Source organism: Equus caballus, chromosome 8 (assembly GCF_041296265.1).
Source record: "Equus caballus isolate H_3958 breed thoroughbred chromosome 8, TB-T2T, whole genome shotgun sequence".
NCBI classification, from domain to species: Eukaryota; Metazoa; Chordata; class Mammalia; order Perissodactyla; family Equidae; genus Equus; species Equus caballus.
This window is the reverse complement of record NC_091691.1, coordinates 14943090-14967139: the sequence shown is the minus strand read 5'-3', so window position 1 is coordinate 14967139 and position 24050 is coordinate 14943090. Positions and strand designations below refer to the sequence as shown.

Genomic DNA, 24050 nt, shown 5'->3' with positions numbered 1-24050 from the left:
GGACAAGTCACACAAACGTGCATGCACGACTTACCCTGTGGTTGCAGACATTTTTGCTCCTGCCGGCATCAGATTATGTGTATCTGATGACAGAAACTCAGCAGAATAGAGACAGCATCTGTGTTAGTTTTCTATTGCTGTGTAACAAATGACCACCAACGCAGCCGTTTAAAACAATGCCCATTTATTATCGTGGACTCTGTAGGTCAGAATCTGGGATGATGTGCCTGGGTTCTCTGCTAAGGGTTTCAGGGCTGAAATCAAGGTGATGGCTGCCTACATTCTCACCCAGACTCAGCGTCCCTTTCCAAGGTCACTCCTGCATTGGCATAATTCAGTGTCTTGCAGTTGAAGGACTGAGATCCCTGTTTCCTTGCTGATTGTCATTCAGGAGCCATTCTCTGCTTCTACAGACTGTCTGCATTCTTTCTCAGGTGGCTTTCTCCTTCCTCAGATCCTCTATGCTGTAATGTGGCATCGAGTCCTTCTCATGCTGCGAATGTCTCTGGCTTTGTCTTCTCCTACCACCCAGAGAAAACTCTGCATTTAAGAACTCATGTGATTAGGCCTGGCCCACCCAGATAATCACCCCATCCTAAAGAGAACTGTGCCATATAACATCATAAGCACAGGACTGATATCTCATCTCCTTCACAGGTTCTGGGATTAGGGTGAGACGTATTTGGGAGGCCAGTCTAGAAATTCTGCCTAGCACAATGTGCCCTTTGGCCCCCAGAGATCCCAAATACAAAATACATTCACACCTTCTTAAGGTTCCTAAAGTCTCATCCCATGACAATGTCCACATCAATTGCTGCTGAGGCTCCTGAATAGAATCTATCAGGTACAGCTCCTGGGCACAATTCCTCTCTGTCTTGAGATCTGTTCTCAATAGACAATTGGTGGGACAGGCATTGGATAAAAATTAGAGACATTCCAGTTCAAAAAAGGAGAAAAAAGAAGGTAAAAATGAGTCATTGACCCCAAAGAGTTTGAAAATCAAGGTGGGCAAACACTAGCAGGAGTTCCTCACTTAGGTTTCAAAGCCTCAGAATAATCCTCTTGGTTTGAGGGCTGTGATATCCTGTCTTTATTTCCTGAGACTGTTAATTCCTCTCTCTTTCCCTCCCTCTCTTTCTTGCCTTTAATGAGTGTTGCTAGAGGTAGGTCAAGTTTATCAATCTTTTTGCAGAACTGCCTTCTGCTTCTGTTGATTCTCTTGATTGATTCTGTGTTTTCCACTTTCTGTGTTCCAGTGTTTTGCTTTACTGTGTACTTCCTCCTGCCTACTTTGGCATACGTCACTTTACTTTCCCATCTTCTCAAAGTGGGAGCTCCAAATATTGATCTAATTCCTCTCTTCTTTTCTAATATAGGCATTTAGAGACAGAACCGTTCCTCTAAGATCTTCCTCAGCCTCATCCTATCAGTTTTGATATGTGGCTTTAAAATCATCTCTCAGTTCAAAAGAGTTTCTCATTTCCAACGTCACTTCTTCTTTGACCTACAGGTTTTTTATAAGCATGTTGCTTGACTTCAAAATATTTGGCAATTTTTCAGATACCTATTATTAATTTCTAATTTAATTCTCTTATGGTCAAAATAACACACTCAGAGTCCTCTTCTTTAATAGTTTTGAGGCGCATTTTATTGTTGAGCCTGCAGTCTCTCTTAGGGAATGTTCCATGTGAACTTGAAAAGAATGTGTACCCTCAGTTGTTGGGTGCAGCCTTCCATGAATCTCAATGTCGTTCCAATCTTTTAGAGCATCACAGATGTTTATTTTTGGTCTTTCTCTATTGGCATGGGAAAGTCTGTCCTATGCCTGTCTCATCATTGTATCTTGGAAGCACAATACTTGTCCAGTTTCACAGGTTCTCAGCTGGAGAGGAATTTTGCCTCAGGATGAATCGTAGCTCTAGTCTCATCCATACATGATTTAAATGATACTTAGATGAGATTTTGGACTTTAGACTTTAGAGATGCTGGAATGAGTTAAGGCCTTTGGGGCTATTTGGATGGAACGAATGTATTTTTGATAGCAGAGAGACATGAATTTTGGGGGGTCAGGGGCAGAATGCAATGGACTGAAATTTTGTACCTACCTTCAAAATTCCTATGTTGAACGCTTAACTCTAAATGTGACGGTATTTGGAGATGGGGTTTTCGGGAGGTAATTAGGGCTAGATGACGTCATGAGGATGGGGCTCTCATGATGGGATCAGTGCTCTTCAAAGAAGAGACACCAGAAAGCTCTATGTCTCTGTCTTCCTCTGCCTCCCCTACCACCCCTCATCCACAAAGAGGAGGTCATGTGAACACACAGTGAGAAGGTTCCACCTGCAAGACAGAAAAAAGAGCTCTCCTTAGAACCTAACCATGTTGACACCCTAATATCTGACTTCCAGCCGAGAACTGCGAGAAAAGAAATATCTGTTAAGTCAACCAGTCTGTGGTATGAGCAGACTAAGACAACTGTGTCCAGAGTATACAAAGAACTCTCCAGACTAAACAATAAACAACCCACTCCCTCCCCAAAACAGGCAAAAGACATGAATAGACATTTCAGCAAAGAGGATATGATGTTGGCAAATAACTCAACAAATGATGTTCGATTTGCATTAGGCAGTTGATTAATCAACTTAGAGCCACCCTGAGGTACCACCACACATCTATTAGAATGACTCACATGGGAAAAAAAATACTGACAATACCGAGCATCCCACGAAGGGGAGACACCTCCTGGGCCTGGACAGCTCTGCTCTCACCACGTCAGCACCCTCCATCCACTGGGGACCTGCTGGGCTGACGAAGACTGTTCTGAAGGGGAGACGGGAACGCACAGCCACATAGCTGAGGGCTCTGTCTTCCGGCACCTCCACTGGGATGGGGGTTCAGGGGGCCGTGCTGGGACCCCGGGTGGCTCCAACGTGCAGGCCTGGTGGTGCCTCTGCATCTCTCCTTTCTCCAACAGCCCCCTGCCACTCCCTTCCCAGATCCTGTGGAGATTGGAGGGCCCGGAGTTTGCCTTGTGTTTTCAAGGCATAAACACGGGCCAGTGTGTGGTGTTCAATGGGACCCGCAGGACCTGTGAGATCCGGGGCTGGTGCCGTGTGGAGTGACACTGTGCCAGTGTAAGTGTCCCTGACACCCAGGGCAGGGTCCCAGGACCAGCAGAGCCTGCCCCTTACCTACCCCCACCTGCGGGGAGCTGGACACTGTCACCAGGGTGGCCCTGGCACCCACTCATTCGCCCTTTCCTGAGGCCTGTAGCCTTTCTCTGCTGGTTGGGGGTTGAGAGTTGGGGGGAGAGATAGGGGCTGGCAAGGGTGGGGGCCCTGCCTAGCGGACTCATGGATGAAGCCCTAGCAGGCCCAGGGCAGGGGGTGGGGGAAAAATCCTACCCTTCAGCTCCCACACAGACTGTCACTCCCCCAGCTCCGGCCTCGGCGGGGTGCTCCCTGGGGATCACAGAAGCCAGTTTTGTATGGAGACCTGCAGGGAAACAGTGGGGCTCCTGCTGGGGCTGGAGAACGCTCTCCTGGGCTCTGTCTCCAGTGTTCCCCATAGCTCCCTGCTCTCCAGCTGTCCACCACCCTGGCTGTGGTTAACTCCGGCCCTGCCCGGCTCCCAGACCTCCCACCACAGGTAGAACCCCTGCCCTCTCAGCTACCCTGCATGGGGGTCTGTGCAGCCAGAGTCCAAGGTGGGGGAGAAAGAAGCCTGACAAGAGTTGTCACAGCTGTTCTGATCCTGGTGTCCTAGGGCAGGGCCCCTCCCAGCTCTGGGCCTCATCCATGGAATGACGAGTGCAGGGAGCAGGTGATCTAACTCCCCCTAGAATACCAGGCACTTCTTGGGCCCTTACCTGCTCAGCTTATGAGCACCAGCCCCTTCCTGGTGGCAGCCCTTGGGCTGTGGGGGGCTGAAGGGGGAGGAGGGTAGAGGGGCTGAGTTGGTGGGCATGGGGTCCTTTGGGACCTTCTATCTGTCTCCTTGGTGACCCCCAACCCAATGCCCAGGAAGCTGCTCACCAAGCTATTGGGAGCCAAGGGGTGGGGAGGCTGTATATCTGCACACGTCACTGCTGGCCAAGGTCACACACGACAGCGTGTCTGGGCAGTTGGCCACCTCAGCCTGAGGCAACTGCACAGGGACCATGCTCTGACCAAGACCCCAGGTGCAGACCAGGGGCCAGAGACAATGCCTGTAACAGAGCCCATGGAAGCCCCCAGCAGGCTGGCCTGGTTCTGGCTCTGGCATCCTCCCGGGGGCCTGAGTCCTGCATGCTGGAGAATTTGCCCATGTCCCCGGGCCCATGGTCAGGAGGGGAGGGACGGGGGCTGCAGCAGTCCAGCCCTGTCTTGGTCCCATGGAGGGGCAGGGATTTGGGGGGTACCCACTCCAGGGAGGTAAGGGGCTGCCTTCTCATGGGTCCCTGGTGACCAGGTCATGCTGGCAGCTTGCTGGTGGGGTGACATGGGCCAGGTTGGGGAGGCCCAAGGCTGCAGCCCAGGCTGGGAAGCACCTGGAATCACCTGGAACCTGGAGCCTAGCAAAACCTTGGGGTCCCTGCTGCCTCTCAATCCCCAGAGCAGTGTCCATGGGAGGCGGGGTAAGAAGGGTTGGGGTGAGAGTTCACAGCCCTGAGGCCTGGTTATTGGAGTGTGATCACGAGTACCTGGCTGTCCTTGGGGCCCAGAGAAGGCTGATGTCAAGGCCGGAGAGAGTCAAGGAGTAAAGCTGCCAAAGCCAGCAGCTTCCTGTGTGGTCCTCACAGGCAGGATCAAGGAGTTGGAGGCATCTATGGTAGATGTAACATGGACTTGGGGAGACCAATTGGGGTGCAGAGTGGGCCTGGGGACCCTGAGGATGGGGCCCTATAGCCACCAGGTAGGGCCTAGGCGCTTGTGCACCCACCTGCATGCGTGTCTCCCATCCTGAGCCTTCATCCCAAATCCCTGAGGGGGCCGCAGGGAGAGAGGCAGCTGGAGCTGCGGGCCCTGAGCTTGGAAACAGCCGTTGCCTCAGTCTGCACGTGGGTGTGCACCCCCAGGTGAGCCGTGTGGGTGCCTGAGAGATGCGTGATGCATGTACCTGTGGGCCTCTATATCCTGGGGCCTCAGGCACATGCCCTGCTCTCTAGGAGCCCTGGAAACTCAGGGAACCCAGGAACTCCACTGCCCTTTCTAGGCGGCCTCCTTGGGGTCCAGGCTCTGCTCTCTGCATCCGCCCCCAAGGGGACATGTGGGAAACCTGGGAGGGAGCCTGGGCCCACCCTGTGAGGGAGCCCTCCGTGCCTGGTGTGTGTAGCCCCACCCTGTGCTGGGAAGAAGGCAGTGGCCTGAGGGCAGGACCCTGGGATCCTGACCTGGTCATGTCCCTGTCCCAGGGCTAGTGTCTCCCCCTTACAGAACCTCACCAACTTTACTGTGGATTGGGGACAATCTTCTGGTTCCCAGGAGCAGGCGAGGATTCAGTGCCACAAAGAACACCACAGTGGACACGATGGCAGGCCACGTGGGTGACTGAGCAGTTATTATTGCAGATCCCTGGGGCTGCAGGCCTCTTCCCTGACCACCCTGCTCACCTGCCCAGGTGGCTGGAGTTGGTCATAAAGTGGAAGGTGCTACGCAGAGTCCACCACACCAGCACTGGCCACGGCCCACTCCTGAGGAATTCAAAGCTCCGCACCTGTGCTAAGGTCCTGCGGTCCTGAGGACCCCTTGGCATGGGCAGGCCTGCAAATCCGAGCTGCCTCGGATAGAAGGGCTGCCAGCCCCTCCAGCCTCGTGGGGATGTAGGGGAAGACAGGCAGGCCCCGAGCGGTCCTCATGGACTGGCCGGCTGCTCCATGTGTCTGGGCTCCTAGGCAGGTGCCTGGCTAAGAGGCTGCAGGGCCTGCACCATCTCCTCCAGGCCGCTGTCTGTGGCAGTCAACCTCAGCAGCTCCCGCTGGTTCTCCTTGCTGTGCCAGATGCCGTAGACAAAATACACCACGAATCCTGCAGGGGTGGCACAAGCCTGAGGGGCAGGTCCCAGCCCAGCTTCCCTGCTTGCCCTCCTCCTGCAGCCAACCCAGGGTCCCAGCCTGGCCCCACTCACCAATCAGCAGCCAGATGGAGAAGCTCAGCCAGGTCAGGGAGCTCAGCTGCAGCATGAGGAAGACGTTGAGGAGGATGCTCAGGGCTGGAGTCAGGGGCACCATGGGAACCTGAGGGGCAAGGGCAGGGCTGCTGGGCTGCAGGGAGGGGCTGCTGGCCTGGGGCCTGATTTCTCGGGAGTCCACGGAGCCTTTCTCCGCCTCTGCGGATTCTGGAATCAAGGGCCCGCTTGCCATGCAGAAAGACGGGGATGGGGTACTGGACTCCCCAGGCCCGTGAGCCCTGGTGCATCCTGCCACAGCAGAGGAGGAAGGGGCGAAGGGAGCTGGCTGGGCTGGGAGTGAGGGGTGCTGGCTGGAGGAAGTACCTGAAAGGTGTCCTGCCGGTGCTTTTGCTGGTGGGCCCCCAGGACGAGGAGACTGAGCAGAAACATGAGGGAGCTGAGCAGGAGCAGCAGGGTGTAGCCTCAGTGTGGGAGGTGCAGCGCCGAGTCCTCGAAGACCAAAGCAGTCTCGTCCGGTGTTTGTGGGATGAAGGCAAGAGCCCAGAGGTGAGAAGAGGCTGGGGCAGCAAAAGCCCCAGATGAAGCCTAGCCCACTGGGCCTCCCTGGGGCACCTGCTCTGCGGCCACCGATCTGCACGTGCTCTCTCAAGGGCGGCAGCCAAGCCGAAGAGACGGAGCCCCAGGGGTGAGCCCTTGGCTAGCCCAGCGGGTCCTGGGAGAAGACCAGCAGAAAGGCCTGGCCAATGAGGGCCAAGCCGACATTGGGGTGGGCGCTGCCGCCCCCCCATCCGCCCCATCCCCGCCACCTCGCTGCCGGGGCCACAGAAGCAGGGAGCACCGGGCCCACCTCTGACCTCTCGTCTCAGGTGCGCTGGATGTGGGCAGTGACACGGCCGCGGGGGCCTGGGACTCGCTCGGCAGCCTCTGCCCGGGGCACGTGGACTTGAGCATCTGGAAGAAGGCTAGGGGCGCCACGTTCAGCTTCAGCAGGCCCAGCAGGATCCTGGAGAGACAGGCGCGCTGCGCAAGGAGCCTCCTCGCCCGGGCCAGGCTGCTCGGCCAGAGCGGGCAGGCGTGGCCGCCTCCCTCAAGACCCCGACTCTACGCTGGGCCTCAAGGGGGTCCGACAAGGGCGGTGGCTGGGAGAGCTGGAGGGTCGGGGGTCGCCGAGCGCGCAGCCCGGCCCGCGCCCGCTCCCGCTCACTTGTGAACACATCGGGGTCCATGGCGCCGCCCGCCGCCTGCGCCAGCTCGTACAGCTCCATCTCCTCGGCGCTCAGCACCTTCTTCCGCCGCAGCGCGAGCTTCTGCAGGGCCGCCTCCAGCCCCGGTGACGCCCCCGGCCCCGGTCCGGCGCCCGGAGCCTCCATCTGCGCGGCCGCGGGAAAGTGCCCTTCCCGCCAATCCCCTGTCCCCTGCCCAAGTCCCGTTCCCCAGCCCCACCCCACGGGCGCGCCCACAGCCACCTCTACCCTCCGACCGTTCCTTTCCCGGCAGCCCGATCCCGGAGGGCAGGGCCGGCTCCGTCTCCCCTCGGTCCCTCGGTCCGCAGACGTGTACGCGCTGGACTGTCTGTTAGCCGTAGGGGAAAACGTGGCCGACCGCTGAGACCCGCTCCTTGGCGATCACGGCTTCCCTGCTGGGCTGCCTCGGTCGTTGTCCCTGAGGTAGCAGCACCCAGCGCAGTGCCTGGCATCCAGTGGGCGCTCAATAAATGCCCGTGGGAGTAAGGGCAGTCAACACACTGTGTAATTGTTCTGCGCCGGTTCCCCACGAGAGGGCGTGCTTCGACGGCCCGAATCAGGAAGGCGCAGTCCTTTCTGGCGATACAGCGCGTGAGCCCGGGGATCTAAGGGGCACAGCTGCCCCCACTGCGCACGCGTAGTCAGAGGAGGCATCCATACTTGGGGCGGGCCTTCGCTGTGCGCATGCGCCTTTTGAGAGCGTTGCGCGCGGGGGCAGCGGCGCGTTTCCAGCCAGGCCAGAGGGCGAGACGCCTGGCGCACTTTGTTGCCGACGTGTCTGCGCTCAGAACTCGAACGGCGGACTCCGTCCTTGAGGCGAGCGACGCTGCGGACCCCACAGGTGAGTGGCAGGACCGCCCCGCATCCTGGCGGCCTCTGGAACCTCCGCCGGCGCCGTCTCGTTCCCCCGCGCTCCCGGGCTGGAACGGCGGGGAGCCAGGCCGGCCGCGCCCTCCTGCCGCCTCCGCGCCCCGCGGCGGGGCTCGGTTACCGCGCGGCGAGCGGCCGGAGGGCGGGAGCTCCGAGGGAGAGCGGAGCCTCGGGTCAGCCGGCGGTGGGGGCCCGCCCGAGCCCTCCTCCCGTGTGGCTCGAGTTCTCCCAGCCTCAGTTTCCCCGTCTGTAGGAGGGGACCCCTACAGACCCACCGGACGCTGGTGAGCCCGAGCGGGAGAGCGCTCGGCCCTCGGAGCGGCCGGGGGGAGGCCTGGCGCGGTCCTGGCCTGTACATGTTCGCATGTTTACATGTGTGTGTAAATGTGGTGGTTACAGTACAGGTCAGCCTCTGTGTAGGGCGGTGCTCAGAGGTGGGATCAGTAACAACGTTTTTTAAGGAGTGTAGGAGACACGCCCCAGAGACACTAGCAGGGCTGTGTCTTGCTGGAAACTCCGCGGTGATTTTAAGTAAGTCTTGGCCGCGCTGTGCAAAGGGGTCGTTTACAGTCAGCTTTCAGGCTAGTGTAGAAGAGAGAACAAATCGAAAAAATCAGGCACATATTCACTTTGCAGCTGTTGCTGGTATTCTGGCTCCAGTCAAAACAGAAATCTAAGTGCTGGGCAGGACTCAGACACACCACTGGCGCGATTAACCTAAAAATAAAGAAGGAAAATGAGAGGCAGAGGTGTTTATTTTGGGCTCAAAGAGTTGCAATTCAGGGAGCAGAGATTCAGGTAGAAACCCAAATAGTGTCCCGCTAGGGAGTAGAAGTCGGGCTTTGAAAGGCACAGAGGGAGGTTTGCATTACAAAGAAGGTTCATTGGGGTTCGCAGCAGAAAGCTAATCTTGGCTAAAAATAATTGATAAGGCTAGCCAGAGGAAGGCCAACGTCTGACTCTGGGATGAGCTGCAGGTTTCTTCCAGCGTTACTGACTTCAAAGGTTCCTGTTCTGCCCCACGAGGACGTGCATAAGACCCACTTCCTTCATGGCTTCCCAGCTCCATTTAGAGCCCTTAGACATAAGTGGCTGGTTGGTTCTGTTTCGCATTTCCCTGCCTCAATCAGGAAATGAACAAGGGGCCAGCTTGGAGGAAGCACTGGTCCCCCGACTTCTTCCTCTGTTCCTCCGTTGACCAGGTTCTTCTCTCTGGCACTCAGCCTTTCCTGCCCCTGGAATTCTTTCTTGGAAACAGTTTGGTGCTTTATTTTGATGATAGCTTTATTCCCATAACGTAATACTCACCGACTGAAAATGTGCACTTGAGTGAGTTTTAGTACATCCACAGAATTGTGCAGCCGTGACTGGGATCTAATTTCACAACGTTTTCCTCACCGCGAAAGGAAAGTCTGTATCCATTAGCAGTCGCTTCCCATTCCCCCTCCCCCATCCCCTGGCCGCCACTGATCTCTCTGTCTCTATGGATTTGCCTCCTGTGGAGATTTCATATCAATGAAATCAGACAGTATGTTGTCTTTTGTAACTGGCTCCTTTCCCTTAATAGAGTGTTCTCAAGATCTATCAATGTTTTGTCACCGTTTTATTCATTCTTATGGAGCAATAATATTCCATTGTGTGGATAGTTCACATTTTATTTCTCCATCAGGAGTGGACGGACGTTTGGATTGCTTCTGCTTTTGGGGCTGCTAGGAAAATCGACGTGTAAGTTTTTGTGTGGACGCATGTTATCATGTGTTGGGTACATACCTAGGGACGGAATGGCTGGATCATACAGTAACTTCATGTTTAGCATTTTAAGGAACTGCCCAACGGTTTTCCAAAACAGCTGCACTGTTTTACATTCCCACCAGCAGTCTATGAGAGATCCAGTCACTCCACGTCATCTTCAGTGCTGGTTCTTATCTGACTTTTTGACAGTAGCCATCCTTGGGGAGGGTGCTTTGCACCGTGGTTTTGAATTCCATTTCCCGAATGACTGATGATGTCAAGAATCTTTTTCGCTGTGCTTGTTGGACGTTTGTATATCTTCTTTGGAGAAGTGTCTATTCAATCCTTTGTCCTTTTTTAAATTGGGCTACTTATCTTCTTCTTGTTGAGTTGTAAGAGTTCTTCCTAAATTGTGGATACAATCCCCTTATCAGATGTATGGTTTGCAAATATTTTCTTCCGTTCTGTGGCATGACCTTCTTGATGGTATCCTTTCAAGCTCACAAGTTTTTAATTCTGATGAAGTCCAATTTATTTATATTTTTCTTAGGTTGAGTAAGGGGGGGGACAGTTATATGATGATGGATGGAAACTACACTTGTGGTGGTGAGCATGCTATAGTGTATACAGATGTCGAATTCTCATGTGCACGTGAAATCTGTACAACGTTATAAACCAGTGTTACCTCAGTAAAAATAAAAACTAAAAGAAAGCAAGCATTGGCTAACCCACAGTCATGAAGATTTACTCCTATATTTTCTTCTAAGAGTTTGTTGGGAGTTTCGGTAAACTACTCCATAGCATTGCTGCCTTGGCATCCATTTTGTGTGGCCAGGTGGCCTGCAGGGGCCTTGAAATGACACTAGCCTCTCTTGAGAGTACACCCCCTAGATGACGACCAGCAGAGTTGTTACCAGTTTCTCTCTGGTGGGACTTGAACCCATGATCCAGTGCCAATTCTGTTACCCATTTAGCCTCTCTCCACTGTCCCACAATCAGAGGGGACCCAAGGAAGAGTCCATGGGTGGGACTGGAACCCACAACCCCCAGCTCTTCCTTGGAGGGGTCTTTCCTGTTCAGTCTCGTAGAGTTGAAACAAAACTGAAGCTGAGCATTCTATAGCACAAGCTTTATTCAATGGCCGAAGAATAGAAAAATGGGAACAATTTCACAAATCAGCTTTTTAGCTCTAGGGGGATTAAGCAGGTGTTATATATAAGGGGTCAAGATCGTGAAGGGGAGGAATATTCGTAGGAATATGGGGAACAGGGCAGGATTTTCTGGGGAATGCGGTGCCACCCCTTTTCATCCCTTATTTGGTCTAGAATTTCTTGTCATAGCTGTGGGTAGGTGTATTATGTAGCATGATAATGCATTACACTGAGTGTATGACGAGCTGTAGGTTCTGTGTCAGGTCAAGTCAGACTATCATGTTGCCTTCAGCTGGTTTTAACTGTTTTTGACCATGTGTCAAATCCATCTTCTCCTCCCTCTCTGTGGTTTCCTGTAAGCTAAAGATAATGTGTTAGGCTTGCTTTGAGTAGCATTGTGCTTAATTTCCTGTGGGGTTGGTGGGCCAGGTAACAGAGCCACAAGTAAATGTAAGTTCCTCATATGGTTCCTACAACTTCCCTTGTGAGAAGCATTCTCCCCTCCCTGCACTCTCTAGCTTTCCCTTGTTTGCCCCTTAGATGAGACCCCTGGGAAGCTCACCAAAACCTCATGTGGTTTGAATTGTCCAATCCAGATTTAGCCTGGAAAGCACTCTGGCTGCAGAACCCAATAAAGGTGTCTGCCCCAGGTCCCACCCTGCTCCCTGCCTGCGCCTTGTGCTGTGGCCCCTCTAGGTCCTCCAGGACCTGGGAGTAACACACTTCTCTATTTCACTTCCTCTGTGGTCTTTTGTTGAACCAGAGGTTCACTATCCAGTACCCCCAGGGCTCTGCCTAACAAATGTTAATTTGATAAGTCACCATACGTATTACAGGCATAGCTCATTTTGTTGTGCTCTGCAGATGTTGCCTTTTTTACAAATTGAAGGTGCAGGGGAAGAGGGAGAAAAACCCCCTTTTCCCCTTCTGATTCTTAAGGCTGGTCAGAGAATTACAGATGACGCAAGACAAGTTAGCAGAAGAAAATAAAAGTTTAATATGTGCACACGGGGAACTCACATAAGCGTGAAGAATTCCAAAGACAGGGGAAATGAAGTATGTCTGTCTTTCTGGACTGAGAAGAGGAAGATAGAGGTCTGAGACTTCACAGTGAGAGAAGGCAATTTATAGAAAGATGAAAAGATTTCGTATTCGGTAAACAAATGTTTGTGTTGTCCTATCTATAGCCAGTGGGATGCAAAAGAGCTCTTTTGATAAAATGGCCCTTGCTGGATGCCTTCTTGCCTACCACACCTAGAGTAATCTATGGTAAGAGCTTCCTGGGACACAGCGTTCTACTTAATTCTTTTAGGCAGTTTGGGGGAAGGTCACATATTCTTCCAGAATCTTCTTAGCCTTGATTGTCTTCAGCTCAAAATGATCCGCATCCCAGGGTGGCACATCTTGGGGTGGCCTGCCCTGAACCCCATCAGTTCCTTTCTCTGAAACGTCCCCGGAAATTTCACATGTTAAAAGCTGAGCTGGTGACTCTGGAGAGAGAAAGTGAGTTAGTAGCCAAGTAGTATGAAATCTGCAAAGGGAGAAAAGAACATAGATTGGAATGAGGGTGAACAAGCAGAAAAGGGGTTGGATCCCGTCTCCTCACACCACATTAAACCAGTTCCTGATCCTGGGAATGAGTCAGTCCAATAAAATGGGTGAGCTTCATTCATCTGATGGGAAATGTGAATCTTCTCTTTTAATAGATAGAAGTTAGATACTACTTGCCCTGTTCCATTCACATAAAAGCAGCATTTTTCACTGATGATTGCACAAGCTTCTCCTTGCTGGGCAGTCAGAGTGTCCACAACAGGTGGATTTTGGAGGACCACAGAGGCTAGGCTGCTAATCTCTGACTGGAGTATTTTCAAAGTTTGCATGGTAGTGTTGAATGTAGTGTTCCATTACCATGGAGAGATTTAAGATTGCCTTTCCACCTCGTAATCTCCAAAGCTGGGAATAAGACTATGGATGCTGAAAACAACTTGGAGTTAGGATTTTCAAGTGGATTCTCTATGACTTCTGAACTGGCACGTTGATGTGGCCAATCTTAGGAACAAAGGAACCCAAGTTTGCAATTTGTCCAGCATTTAGGGTGGAGTATCTGGTGACAGAAGGGGCCAGATATCCAAGTCCACATTGTCCTGAACAATGAGCTGGGAACCCGTTATATACTTGGTTGCCACATGAAACAAAAAGACCAATGTGGTTTACAGACAAGGTTAGAACTGAACCAGTAGTCCCCAGGGTCTGGAGTATTCCATCACCTTTGCTACTGTTACTGTTATTGCCTGAACATCTCCATTTTCCATGTGCTCCTGTCAATCAGAGAGCAGAAAAGATTGCAGAACAGCTGGTACAGGAGGCCTGCAGTTTGATTTTGGCAGCTGTAAAGCCTGGTCCTGTCACCTGACCATGTGAGTCCAGAGTTTGGATCCACCCACATATAGTTTGTGGTATGGGGCAGCTTAATCATGCGTGCAGCTGTAATACCCCAGGTCATACAATGGTGGTTTGTAAACCATCCAGAACATTTGGTGATTTGGCAAATGTTTGTGCCAAAGGGAGTAGTGTTAGAGTCACTTCCACTTTCCTTGAGAGGTTTGAAGATGCCACCTGTGGGATGAAACCACAGAGTTTGATTGCAATACTGTCCTGGTGTGCCACCAAGGAAAGGTCCAGTGTGAGGGTTACTTTCAATTCAAAGGGAAAAAGTTTTACCTGTTGTTTTCATCTGGGCAAGGGACAGTCCTGGAGTTTCTCTAGAGGCTTTCTGGGCCCACGTGACTCACCAGGAGAGGCAGAGTGGTGTTGTCCTTGTCGTGGACACCATACCCTATTGTTCATCCATCTCCCGTACTTAGTCCACCAGGTGTTCACATCAGCAGGAACAGAGACTAGTTCAGGTTCTTTGAACTCTCTAGCCATTGACATAACCAACATTCAGATTGGATAGTTAGTGTGGCCAGGGTTTGGTAAACTGGCATAAGGGGGTGTTGGTCTGTGCTGGTCCTGTTGAGAAAGAGAGGGTTAGCAAGAGCAAGACACATACTGGAAAAGAGCTGATAGTGGAAACTCAGAGAGGGAAGTAGGACAGATAGAAACCAACACTCTCGAGTCTGCTTCCTAATAAGTGATTAAAAGGAATATGTATGCTGGTTAAGAGAAAAAGGGTGGTTGTTGGTGGCGATAGTGGTGGGGGGTGTGTGTGTGTGTGTAGGGAGTTTTAAAAGCCAGAGGGGAAAATAGGTGAAAGTGAGGTTTCTTGATCCATGATCCTGGGAGAAACTGGCTACTCCATGAGGCTGGCTGCTTCTGGGGCCTGGGAATTGGCCCTGGAAATCCTTATTTAAGGTCACCTATGGGGACTGTCTCTGAGTTTTCTTAGAGCGATGTTCTGCGTCTATTTTCACGTGGCTTGCATGGATCCAGGAAGATCTTTCCTTTATTTTGATGGAAGTGTATTTGGTCAGTAGGACTTCCTAAGGTCCTTCCCAGCGAGGTGACAGCGCATGTTTTCTTCTAAGGACCTTGATGGACACCCGATCTTCTGGTCCGATGGGACAGCAAGGCTTATCAGAAAGTGGGGACCATGCCTCTTTTATCTGTTGACCATATGCTTCAAGTATACCAGTTAATTTTTGTCTATAGCTAGTCATAGCATCAAATTGTTCACTTAAGTTCCCGTAATATTCACTTAATCCAGGAAGGGAAGGTTTAGAGTCGCCAGTAGGCATCGAACATTCAAACACTATTTCAAAAGGAGTCAATCCATCTCTACTATTTGGAATATGCTGAATCTTTATGAGGACCAAGGGCAGAGCCTCTGGCCTTTTAAGCCCAGTTTCTTGCCAGACCTTTCCTAAAGTCCTCTTGATGTTTAGAATTTGACAGCCCTGATGATCGAGGATGATACGGGGTATGAAATTTTAATGAGTACCCCAGAGTTTCTGCAAGCAAGTAGTTTTTGTCTGCTGTAGAATGAGTTCCTTGGTCTGATTTGATCCATAAGGGAATTTCAAAACAAGGAATAACTTCTTTTCCAGTGTTGTGGCATCTGCATGCCTAGTTGGAGAGCGTTCGGTGCATCCAGTAGCCATACAGACAATAACCAAACAGGGAGAATAGCCTAAAGCTGGGGGCAAGGCTATCAAGTCCATTTGGAGTGCTGCAAAGTGTGGTGTGGGCCTGGGAGCACTTCCTGGGCTCTGCTGATTTCTCCCAGAAACTTGGTGAGATTGGCAAGTAGTGCACTGGGAAATAATTGGGTCAGAAATTTTGTGGATGCCAGGGCAAAGCCAATTGTCTTTTAGTTCCTTAACTATCCCCCATCTGCACATATGTCCCATTTGGTGGGAGATAAGTGCAGCCAAAAAGTCAAAGGAAAAGAAGCTGCAGGAAGTCTCGTTGGCCAAGCGTCTAATCCATCTGATCATTGTTTGGTGCCATGTTGTATCCCATGGTCTTTTTCAGATTGTGGGGCATTTCCGTACTGGTTAATAATGGGAGTCAGAGATAAAGGCACATTTAAAAGTTGAGTGGAGAAAGGACTAGGGGGTCCATGGTGAGCTGTATATTTATCAGCCCTGCCAGCCTGTCATTTCCTGAAGATATGACATCAATTTCCTGAGTATGGGCTGAAGAGTGAGCAATGGCTATTTGAGAAGGGAGGTAAATAGCTTGTAATAGGGCAGCAATTAAGTGTCCATTAGCAATAGGTGTTCCTGCAGAAGTTAAGGATCCATGGGATTTCCACCTTGTACCAACAGCATGGCAGACTCCAAAAGCACACTGGAGTCAGTGTAAAGAGTGGCAGTTTTCCCCTTTGCTCATGTGCAGGCTCTAATAAGATCTATGAGTCCAGCATCTTGGGCTGATTTTACAGTGGGCAAAGAATAAGCTTCAAGTGTTTCATGTGGGGAAACTTGGCATAGCCAGTTCTTATATTGCTCTGGAAATTCTGTTTACAGGAGCCATCACAAAACAGAAGTAAGCCTGGACTGTCTAAAGGGATGTCTGAGAGATCCTCTTGTGGCTTTGAGACCATTTCTATAGTTGCAGGGCAATCATGTGGGATAGCGTGGGGCTCTCCATCATCAGGGAGGGGTAATGAGGTAGTTGAATTCCAAGTATCACAACGATGTCAGATGATGGAAGAGTTAGTTAAGAGTGCACTTATAGGTCGTCTCTGGCCCTGTAGAGAGGTGTTGTGTCTATGAATTTGCAAAATAGCAGACACAGCATGGGGAACCTAGAGACGAATGGGAGAGCCTAGTGTTGGAGTACTGCCTTTGTCAGTCAGGGTGGCAGATGAGGCCACTGCATGGAAGCCTGGGGGCATACAGCATCTAGTTGGCATGAGAAGTATGCTATAGGATGTCTCTGAGAGGCGAAAGACTGCCCCAGGATGCCTTTAGCAATTCCACTATTTTCGTGGCAGTATAGATGAAAAGGTCGTCAAAAGTAGGTGAGCCAAGAGCCAGGGGTTTGGACAAACCTAATTTTAAGGTTTCAAAGGAGTTTAATGGCTCTGAAGGCCAGGAAATAGGCTCTGGGGTGATAGTTGGGAGAAGAACTTAGAGAGGGTTAGCAAGGGCTGCAGAATCAGGAATCCGCTGGGGCCGTAACCAGCTGCCCCTAGACGTTTACGTGGCTGTTTTCTCGTTTTGAGTAGAAGGATGGACAAAATGGACTGAAGGCATTTAGGGGTAGCTTCTGAATGCCTTGAGATATGTCATGTCCCAGTAGGTAGCAGTCGTTTGCACCCACTGAAATTTAGACCTGGAGGCTTTATGGCCTCGAGCAGCTCGTGCCTTCGGGAGAATGAGGGCTCTGTAAGAGCTCCCTATTTAGTTGCATTACAGACTGGAAGGTTATCCACACAGCGAACAGGAGTGGAGCCTTGAGTAGAGAGTACAGAATCCATGTCAGCTTTAAGGACTCCGGAAAATAATGAGAGGACTCACAATATCCCTGAGGGAGGTGAGTCCACGTTAATTGCCTCCCTGTAAATGTAAATGCAGAAAGAACTTGTGAATCAGGGTGCAAAGGGGTTGGAAAGAAAGCTGAGCAAGGGTCAACAGTCAGCAAGAACTGAGGTCGAGATGGCAGCAGTATCAAGGACCAAGGAGGCTGAGGAACTATGAAAGACTTTATGGCTCTGGGGTCTTGTACAAATCTATAGATTTGGTTCCCATCTGAGTGAAAATTGCCTTCTTTTTTCACTGGCCAGTGTCAACGCAAATAATCCATCCATAACCAATCTATATACCAAATTGGAATAAGTTGATGATCCAACCCCGAGGACCATATAGCCCAGGAGAGCCCTTTCGCAAAGGAAGCAAACACTCCAAAGAAGTGGGGGTGTACAGAGTGGTTATATAGTGTTTGACGATAGTCATGAGATTGCTTTGGCAGCACAGCAATTCAGTGAGCACAGCAGGTCTGCGGTTGGAAGATGGTTGGTCTCAAGGTGAGCACAGCAGGTCAGCAATCAATCCTTAGTTTAGGGAGAGATGCTTATCTTTAAGGAAATGCCAACGTGGGGGAAGTTACATCCTTATCTTTAATGGCGCTTTTCTTGTCTTTGGGACATAGTAAATACTTAAATCACTTATACAGTGCATGCTCACTGGGCCATGTCAGGCCCTTTTGGTAAAACAAGGTGAGGCTGAATTAGTTTTAACCCAGATGGCCTCCTCATATACTCCAGTATATCCTATATGTTTGTCATTTATTTATCACAAGATTGGAGTATTACAGGGTGAGGAAGTGAAAATGAATATACCCCGTTGCAAAAGAGAGTCTGTTATAGATTGAAATCTTCACTCTGCATCTCTGGAGAGCGAGTATTGGGTTACTGAGGGACACAGTTTATTCTTTTTCTTAGTAATGTGCATGCTAAGAATCCTACTTCATTTGCATGTGTAGACCAGAGACTAATTGGGACATCTTTTGAAGACTCATCCTCTTATATCAGGATGCGTTTCTAGCAAGGAAAATAGGAGACTTGGAGTGTGGTCTGAGGGCAGGGAGATAAAAATGCCTTTCTCATTACAATTTCTAGTGGCATTCAATTTACATAACAAACTTCTGCCCAGAAGGTTTGCTGGTCAACAGTGGGAGACTAGAAAGGCATGATGAGTGTGATCGGGCCTAAAGATGGAGTGGGCTGAGCTACGGGCCATGAAATAGGCTGCCCAGAGACTCTTAACAGCTTGAATATAATCAGAGGTGAGAGGTAGGGATAAGCCTCTGAAGGGATAGTAGAGGAAGTCCCACCAGTGTCAATTAAGAAATACAGTTCCCATCCTCTAGTTTAATGGTAGGCTCACAGGTGCAACTGAGGATAGGCTGACCCCATCATTTAGGGGAAAATGCCTCTCAGGAGGAGAAAAGCCTTCTGGAGGTGCTGGGGCCTAAAAGGGGCGTATTTTTTAAGCTTCCCCTTCTCTTAAGAGCAGTAGGATCTGTTTTCAATGCCCTGGTTTCTTGCAACACCTCCAGTTGTCTGGAGGCAAGTAGGGAGGCCTCTGAGTGGGCTGTAATTTACTCTCGGTTGCATTTTTCTTCTCTAAAGATCCAAGTTGTAAAGCCAGAAGAGTTGCTTTTAATTCCTTGTCTTTTACTTTCCTGCTGACTATTTTCAAAGAATTGTGTAGCAGCCTCCATTATTACACTTACTCGTTGCCCTGACCAACCACCCACACTGTTTGGAATTTGTTGTTTTACATGAGGAAGAAAATTTCCTGCTGAAGCAGAAACCAGGAGGTTCCCGTGCTCTGGGGCTTCTGGGTTTAATGCAGTGTGACTTTGAAAGGTTTGTATGACAAGTTCAACAAGGGCTTTTGGATGTTCCCCCTCATTCTGAGTGCATGATTCAACTTTTGACCAGTTCACTGTAGGAGGAAATGCCTCTAAAATCACTTCTGTTAAACCTTGAATATCAGCCTCTAGCAGAATCACTTCCTGGTCATTTGCAGGAGGGCCTGGGACAGGGTCTGGCCACCTCTTTTCCCCTATGAGAGTGGGTTTCCTCCAGGGGGCCGCCTGGCCTGTCTGACAACTACAGTGTAATCCTGGGCTGGAAGGACCCCCCTTAGCAGCCAGTAGAGGTCTCTGTGGGTGGGGTTATGAATAGCCACTAACTTTCTAATCCCTCTCCAAATTTCGTAGGCTCGTCTGACAATGGAGGCAGGAGAGTTTCATAATTTAATAGATCACCTGCTGTCCAGGGGACATGAATTCTCTGCAGTGGACGTCCAGGATACATCCACAATGGACCCTGCATGGAATGCCTGAAGATGACAGAGCCCTGGGAAGTAGGAGGATAAGGGACAGCAAAGCCAGCCTTCCTGCCTCTCCTGGCTGCTTCTACTGAATTCACTTCCTGGCTTTCAGCATTTACACAGGTGACCTGTGTGCCCCTAGCTTGGAGGTGAGGCCTGAGTGCCCCTGTAAGTCTTCTAAAGAGAGGGAGGTGATGATGGGCAGCTGAATGCTTTATGGAGAAGTTGGAGTTTTAGGATCTAAGGGAAGTGGCTGAGGAACTGGCTGATGAGCTAAGTCTTGAGAGGAGGAGGTTAAGCCAGGGGCCCAGAGATCCAGAAGATCTTGTGGGGAGTCAGGGACAGGGCCTTGGGGTTCCAGGGGAGTATAGGAGGGAGGAGAAGGAGGATTTTCATTTAATTTGCTTTTTAATTTTTGTTCTAAGTCTGACTTCTTTCAGTTTATTAAGAGATTCCCTCAGGCTAGCCATTATGTTTTTGGGGGTTTTCTTTTTAATTTGATCTTCCCTGAAACAGCAGTAACACAACTGCTTGTGATAAGTGCTTTCTAAAATATTTTTCAAATATAGAAGTTTTTCTAATTCAAAAGATGCGTCATCTGGCCATTGATGAGTGGGATCTCCAATTGTGTATTTATTCCACTAGTGATTCAATGCAATGAGCCTTTTTAAGGAAAGACCTGGAGGTAACTTTCCAGGCTTACAATAAATCTTTACCCTGGATGCAGGAGACCTCCCTTGGGAGGACACAGATGATGTAGCTCTCATGATCCAAAATGCTCACTCCCCAAAATAGAGAGAGTAAAGAGCTTTGTTGCATAGGCAGTAAGGATGGTGTAGTGAAAACGGTGTCTCCGGTGTCCCTCCAGAGCTTGAGATGCCTTCTGTCACAAACCCACTAATCAAACCAGCCATGACATTCCCTTGAGGCAAAGCCTAATCCAGAGCAGTCCCCTAACTCTTTTCAATTCTCTGAAGCCTGAGAGAGATGAGGAAGCTGCAGAATAAAAGAATGAAGCTGGCAGAAGTTGGTTCATGAGGTTTAAGGAGAGAAGCCATCTCCATGACATGAAAGTGCCAGGTGAAGCAGCAAGTGCTGATGGAGAAGCTGCAGCAAGTTACAGCGAAGATCTCGCTAAGATCACTCGTGAAGGTGGCTGCTCTAAACAACAGAGTTTCAGCGGAGACAAACCAGCCTTATTCTGGAAGAAGATGCCGTCTAGGATTTTCATCGGTAGAGAGGAGAATTCAATGCTTGGCTTCACAGCTTCAGAGGACAGGCTGACTCTTGTTGGTGGCTAATGCAGCTGGTGACTTGAAGTTGAAGCCAATGCTCATTGACCATTCTGAAAATCCTAGAGCCCTTAAGAATTGTGCTGAATCTACTGTGCCTGTGCTCGGTAAATGGAACAATAAAGCCTACATGGCAGCCCGTCTGTTTACAACATGGTTTACTGAATGTTTTAAGCCCACTATTGAGACCTACTGCTCAGAAGAGAAGATTCCCTTCAAAATATTACCACTCATTGAGAACGTACCTGGTTGCCCAACAGCTATGATGGAGATGCACAGTGGGATTAATGTTGTTTTCATGCCTGTTAGCACAGCCTCCATCCTGTATGCCCATTTTGATCAGGGATAGAGGAGTAATTTTGTCTTTCAAGTCTTCTTATTTAAGAAATACATTTCGTAAGACTGCAGCTGCCATAGATAGTGATTCCTGTGATGGATCTGGGCAAAGCGAATTGAAAACCTTCTGGAAAGGATTTCCCATTCGAGATGCCATTAAGAACATTCATGATTTATGGGAAGAGGTCAAAATATCAACCTTAACAGGAGTTTTGAAGTTGATTCCAGCCCCCATGGATGACTTTGAGGGGTTCAAGATTTCAGGGGAGGAAGTAACTGCAGATATGGGGGGCAGAGCAAGAGAACTAGAATTAGAAGTGGAGCCTGAGGATGTGACTGAATGGCTGCAATCTCATGATTAAACTTTAACAGATAAAGAGTTGCTTCTGATGGATGAGTAAACAAATTGGTTTCTTGAGATAGAATCTACTCTTGCTGAAGATGCTGTGAAGATTGTTCAAATGACAAGAAAGGATTTAGAATGTTAGATAAACTTAGTTGATAAAGCAGTGACAGGGTTTGAGAGGATGTCTCCAATTTTGAAAGAAGTTCTAGTGTGGTTAAAATGCTAACAAACCAGATTGCATGCTACAGAAAAATTGTTCGTGAAAGGAAGAGTCAATTGCAGCAAACTTCACTGTTGTCTTATTTTAAGAATCAGCCACAGCCACCCCAACCTTCAGCAAACACCACCCTGATCAGTCAGCAGCCCTCAACATTGAGGCAAGACCTTCCCCCAGCAAGAAGATTACAACTCGTTCAGTTGTAAGGTTCAGATGATGGTTAGCATTTTTTAGCAATAAAGTATTTTTTAATTAATGTATGTACATTCTTTTGTTAGATATAATGCTATTGCATACCTAATACACTACTGTGTAGTGTAATTATAACTTTTATTTGCAGTGGAAAATCAAAAACTTCATGTGGTTCACTTTACTGGGGCATTCATTTTATTGCAATGGTCTGCAACTGAACGTGCAATATCCCTGTGATATGTGTGTATTGTTTCGGTTCTTAGATTTAGTTCTCTGATCCATTTTGAGTTAATTTGTGTGTGTGGTGTGAGGTAGGAGTCTGACTTCATTCATTTGCATGTGGATATCCAGTTGTCGCAGCACAGTGTGTTAAAAAGACTATTGTTTCCCCCATTGAACTGTTTAGGCACTCTTCTAAAAACTCAATTGGTCTTCAAGAGAATGAGAAGACAAGGCATAGACTAGGACAAATATTTGTAAAAGAGATATCTGATAAAAGATTGTTATTCAAAATAGAGAAAGAACTCTTAAAAATCAACAATAAGAAAACTAACAACCCAGTTAAAAATGTGCAAAAGATCCCAAGAGACACCTCACCAAAGAAGATTTACAGTTGGCCAATAAACCTGTGAAAAGATGCTCCATATCGTATGTCATTATGGAATTGCCAATTCAAACAACACTGAGACACCACTCCACACCTGTTAGAGTGGCAAAAATCCAATCCACTGACAACGCTAAATGTTGCTGAGGATGTGGAGCAGCAGGAGTGCTCATGCATCGCTGGTGGGAGTGCAAGATGGTACAGTCGTTGGGAAGACAGTTTGGCAGTTTCTATGAAATGAAACGTCCTTTTACCATGTGATTCAGCAACCATACTCCTTGGCTTTTATGCAGATGAGTTTAAAACTTAGGTCCACAAGTAAACCTGCACGTGGATATTTACAGCAGCTTTCTTCATAATTACTAAAACTTGGGAGCAGTCAAGATGTCCCTCAGTAGGTGAATGGATAAACTCTGGTACATCCAGACAAGAAACGTTACTCAGCACTAAGAAGAAAGGAGGTATCAAGCCGTGAGAATACATAAGACAACCTTAAATGCATATTACTAAGTGGAAAACGCCAATCTGAAAAGGCTACATGCTGTATGATTCTGTTGCAACCATATGACATTCTGGGAAGGGAAAACTGTGGAGACAGAAAAAGATCAGTGGTTCCCAGGTGTTAGTGGGGAGGGAGGGATGAATGGGTGAAGCACAGAGGATTTTTAGGGCATAGCCTAATAGTGTATACATGTATATGTCACTATACATTTGTCAAAACCCACTAAGAGTGAACCCTAAGTAAACAGCGGACTTGATGTGATCATGATGTATCAGTGTAGGTTCGTCAGTTATAGCAAATGTGCCAATCTAGTTGGGGATGTTGATAGTGGGGGATGCTGGGCATGTGCAGGGGCTCGAGGTATATGGGAACTCCATCTTCTGCTCAGTGTTGTGTGAACCTAAAACTGCTCTAAAAAAATGAAGTCTATTTTTTAAAAACAATTGACCATAAATTTTCAAAATTGAATGGCCGTATTTTGGGACTCTCAGTTCTACTCCATTGATCTCTATCTGTCTTTACTTCAATAACACGCTATCTTAATTTCTGTAGCTTTCGTAGTCAGTTTAGAAATCAGAACATGTAAGTCCTCCGACTTTGTTCCTTTTCAAAAGTGTTTTGGCTATTCTGGATCCCTTGTATCTGCATCTAAATTTTAGGCTCAGCTTGATAATTTCTGGAAAATAGGCGGCTGGGAGTTTGATAGGCATTGCATTGATTCTGCAGACCGATTTGGGGAGTATTGCCATCTTGACAATATTAAGTTTTTCAGTCCATGAAAGTGGGATGTCTTTCCACTTATTTAGGTCGTCTTCAGATTTTTTTCAGTGATGTTTAGTAGTTTTCGGTGTACAAGTCTTGTATTCCTTTTGTTAAATTTATTCTAAGGTATGTTTGTACAAAAATTTATTCTTTTTGATACTATATAACCAGAATTGTTTTCTTAATTTTAAGTCTGGATAGTTCATTGCTACTGTATAGAAATACACTACATTTTTATATTGTGTATTGTCTGTTGTATACAAGTCTGTATGCTGCACCTTTGCTGAACTTGTTTATCAGTTCTAATATTTTTTCTGTGGATTCTTTCGAATTTTCCTCCATAAGATCATGTCATCTGTGCTAGAGGTCGTCGTACTTCTTCCTTTCCAATCTGGATTCCTTTGATT

General features: G+C 48.9%; 1 protein-coding gene and 1 long non-coding RNA gene across 51 annotated transcripts; one reads left to right on the top strand and one right to left on the bottom strand.

The window, feature by feature from the left end:
• Positions 1-167: 167 nt before the first annotated feature.
• On the bottom strand, positions 168-7278 carry LOC138915192 (cationic amino acid transporter 4-like). Of its 50 annotated transcripts, none has more exons than XR_011420776.1 (11): positions 6472-6918; positions 6106-6214; positions 5423-6005; positions 4921-5073; positions 4682-4804; positions 3869-3925; positions 3405-3495; positions 2710-2999; positions 2106-2340; positions 765-882; positions 168-521 (listed from the first exon to the last, which is right to left on the bottom strand). XR_011420776.1 is itself a non-coding variant. In XM_070219985.1 (11 exons), the coding sequence occupies exons 2-4, from the start codon at positions 6535-6537 to the stop codon at positions 5869-5871; spliced, it is 312 nt and encodes a 103-aa protein (XP_070076086.1). In that variant the 5' UTR covers positions 6538-6844; positions 6956-7278; the 3' UTR covers positions 168-521; positions 765-882; positions 2106-2340; positions 2690-2999; positions 3405-3461; positions 4682-4804; positions 4921-5073; positions 5423-5868. The 50 variants fall into 50 exon arrangements, 42 of the variants coding, with proteins under 42 accessions (XP_070076086.1, XP_070076108.1, XP_070076083.1 ...); XM_070219985.1 differs by lacking the exon at positions 3869-3925 and adding an exon at positions 6956-7278 and having other exon boundaries at positions 2690-2999; positions 3405-3461; positions 6472-6844; XM_070220007.1 differs by having other exon boundaries at positions 2715-2999; positions 5591-6005; positions 6472-6965.
• Positions 7279-8023: 745 nt separating this feature from the next.
• On the top strand, positions 8024-21836 carry LOC111774618 (uncharacterized). Its single transcript, XR_011420783.1, has 3 exons — positions 8024-8193; positions 19280-19541; positions 20370-21836. It is a non-coding gene; the product is annotated as an uncharacterized lncRNA (long non-coding RNA).
• Positions 21837-24050: the final 2214 nt, after the last annotated feature.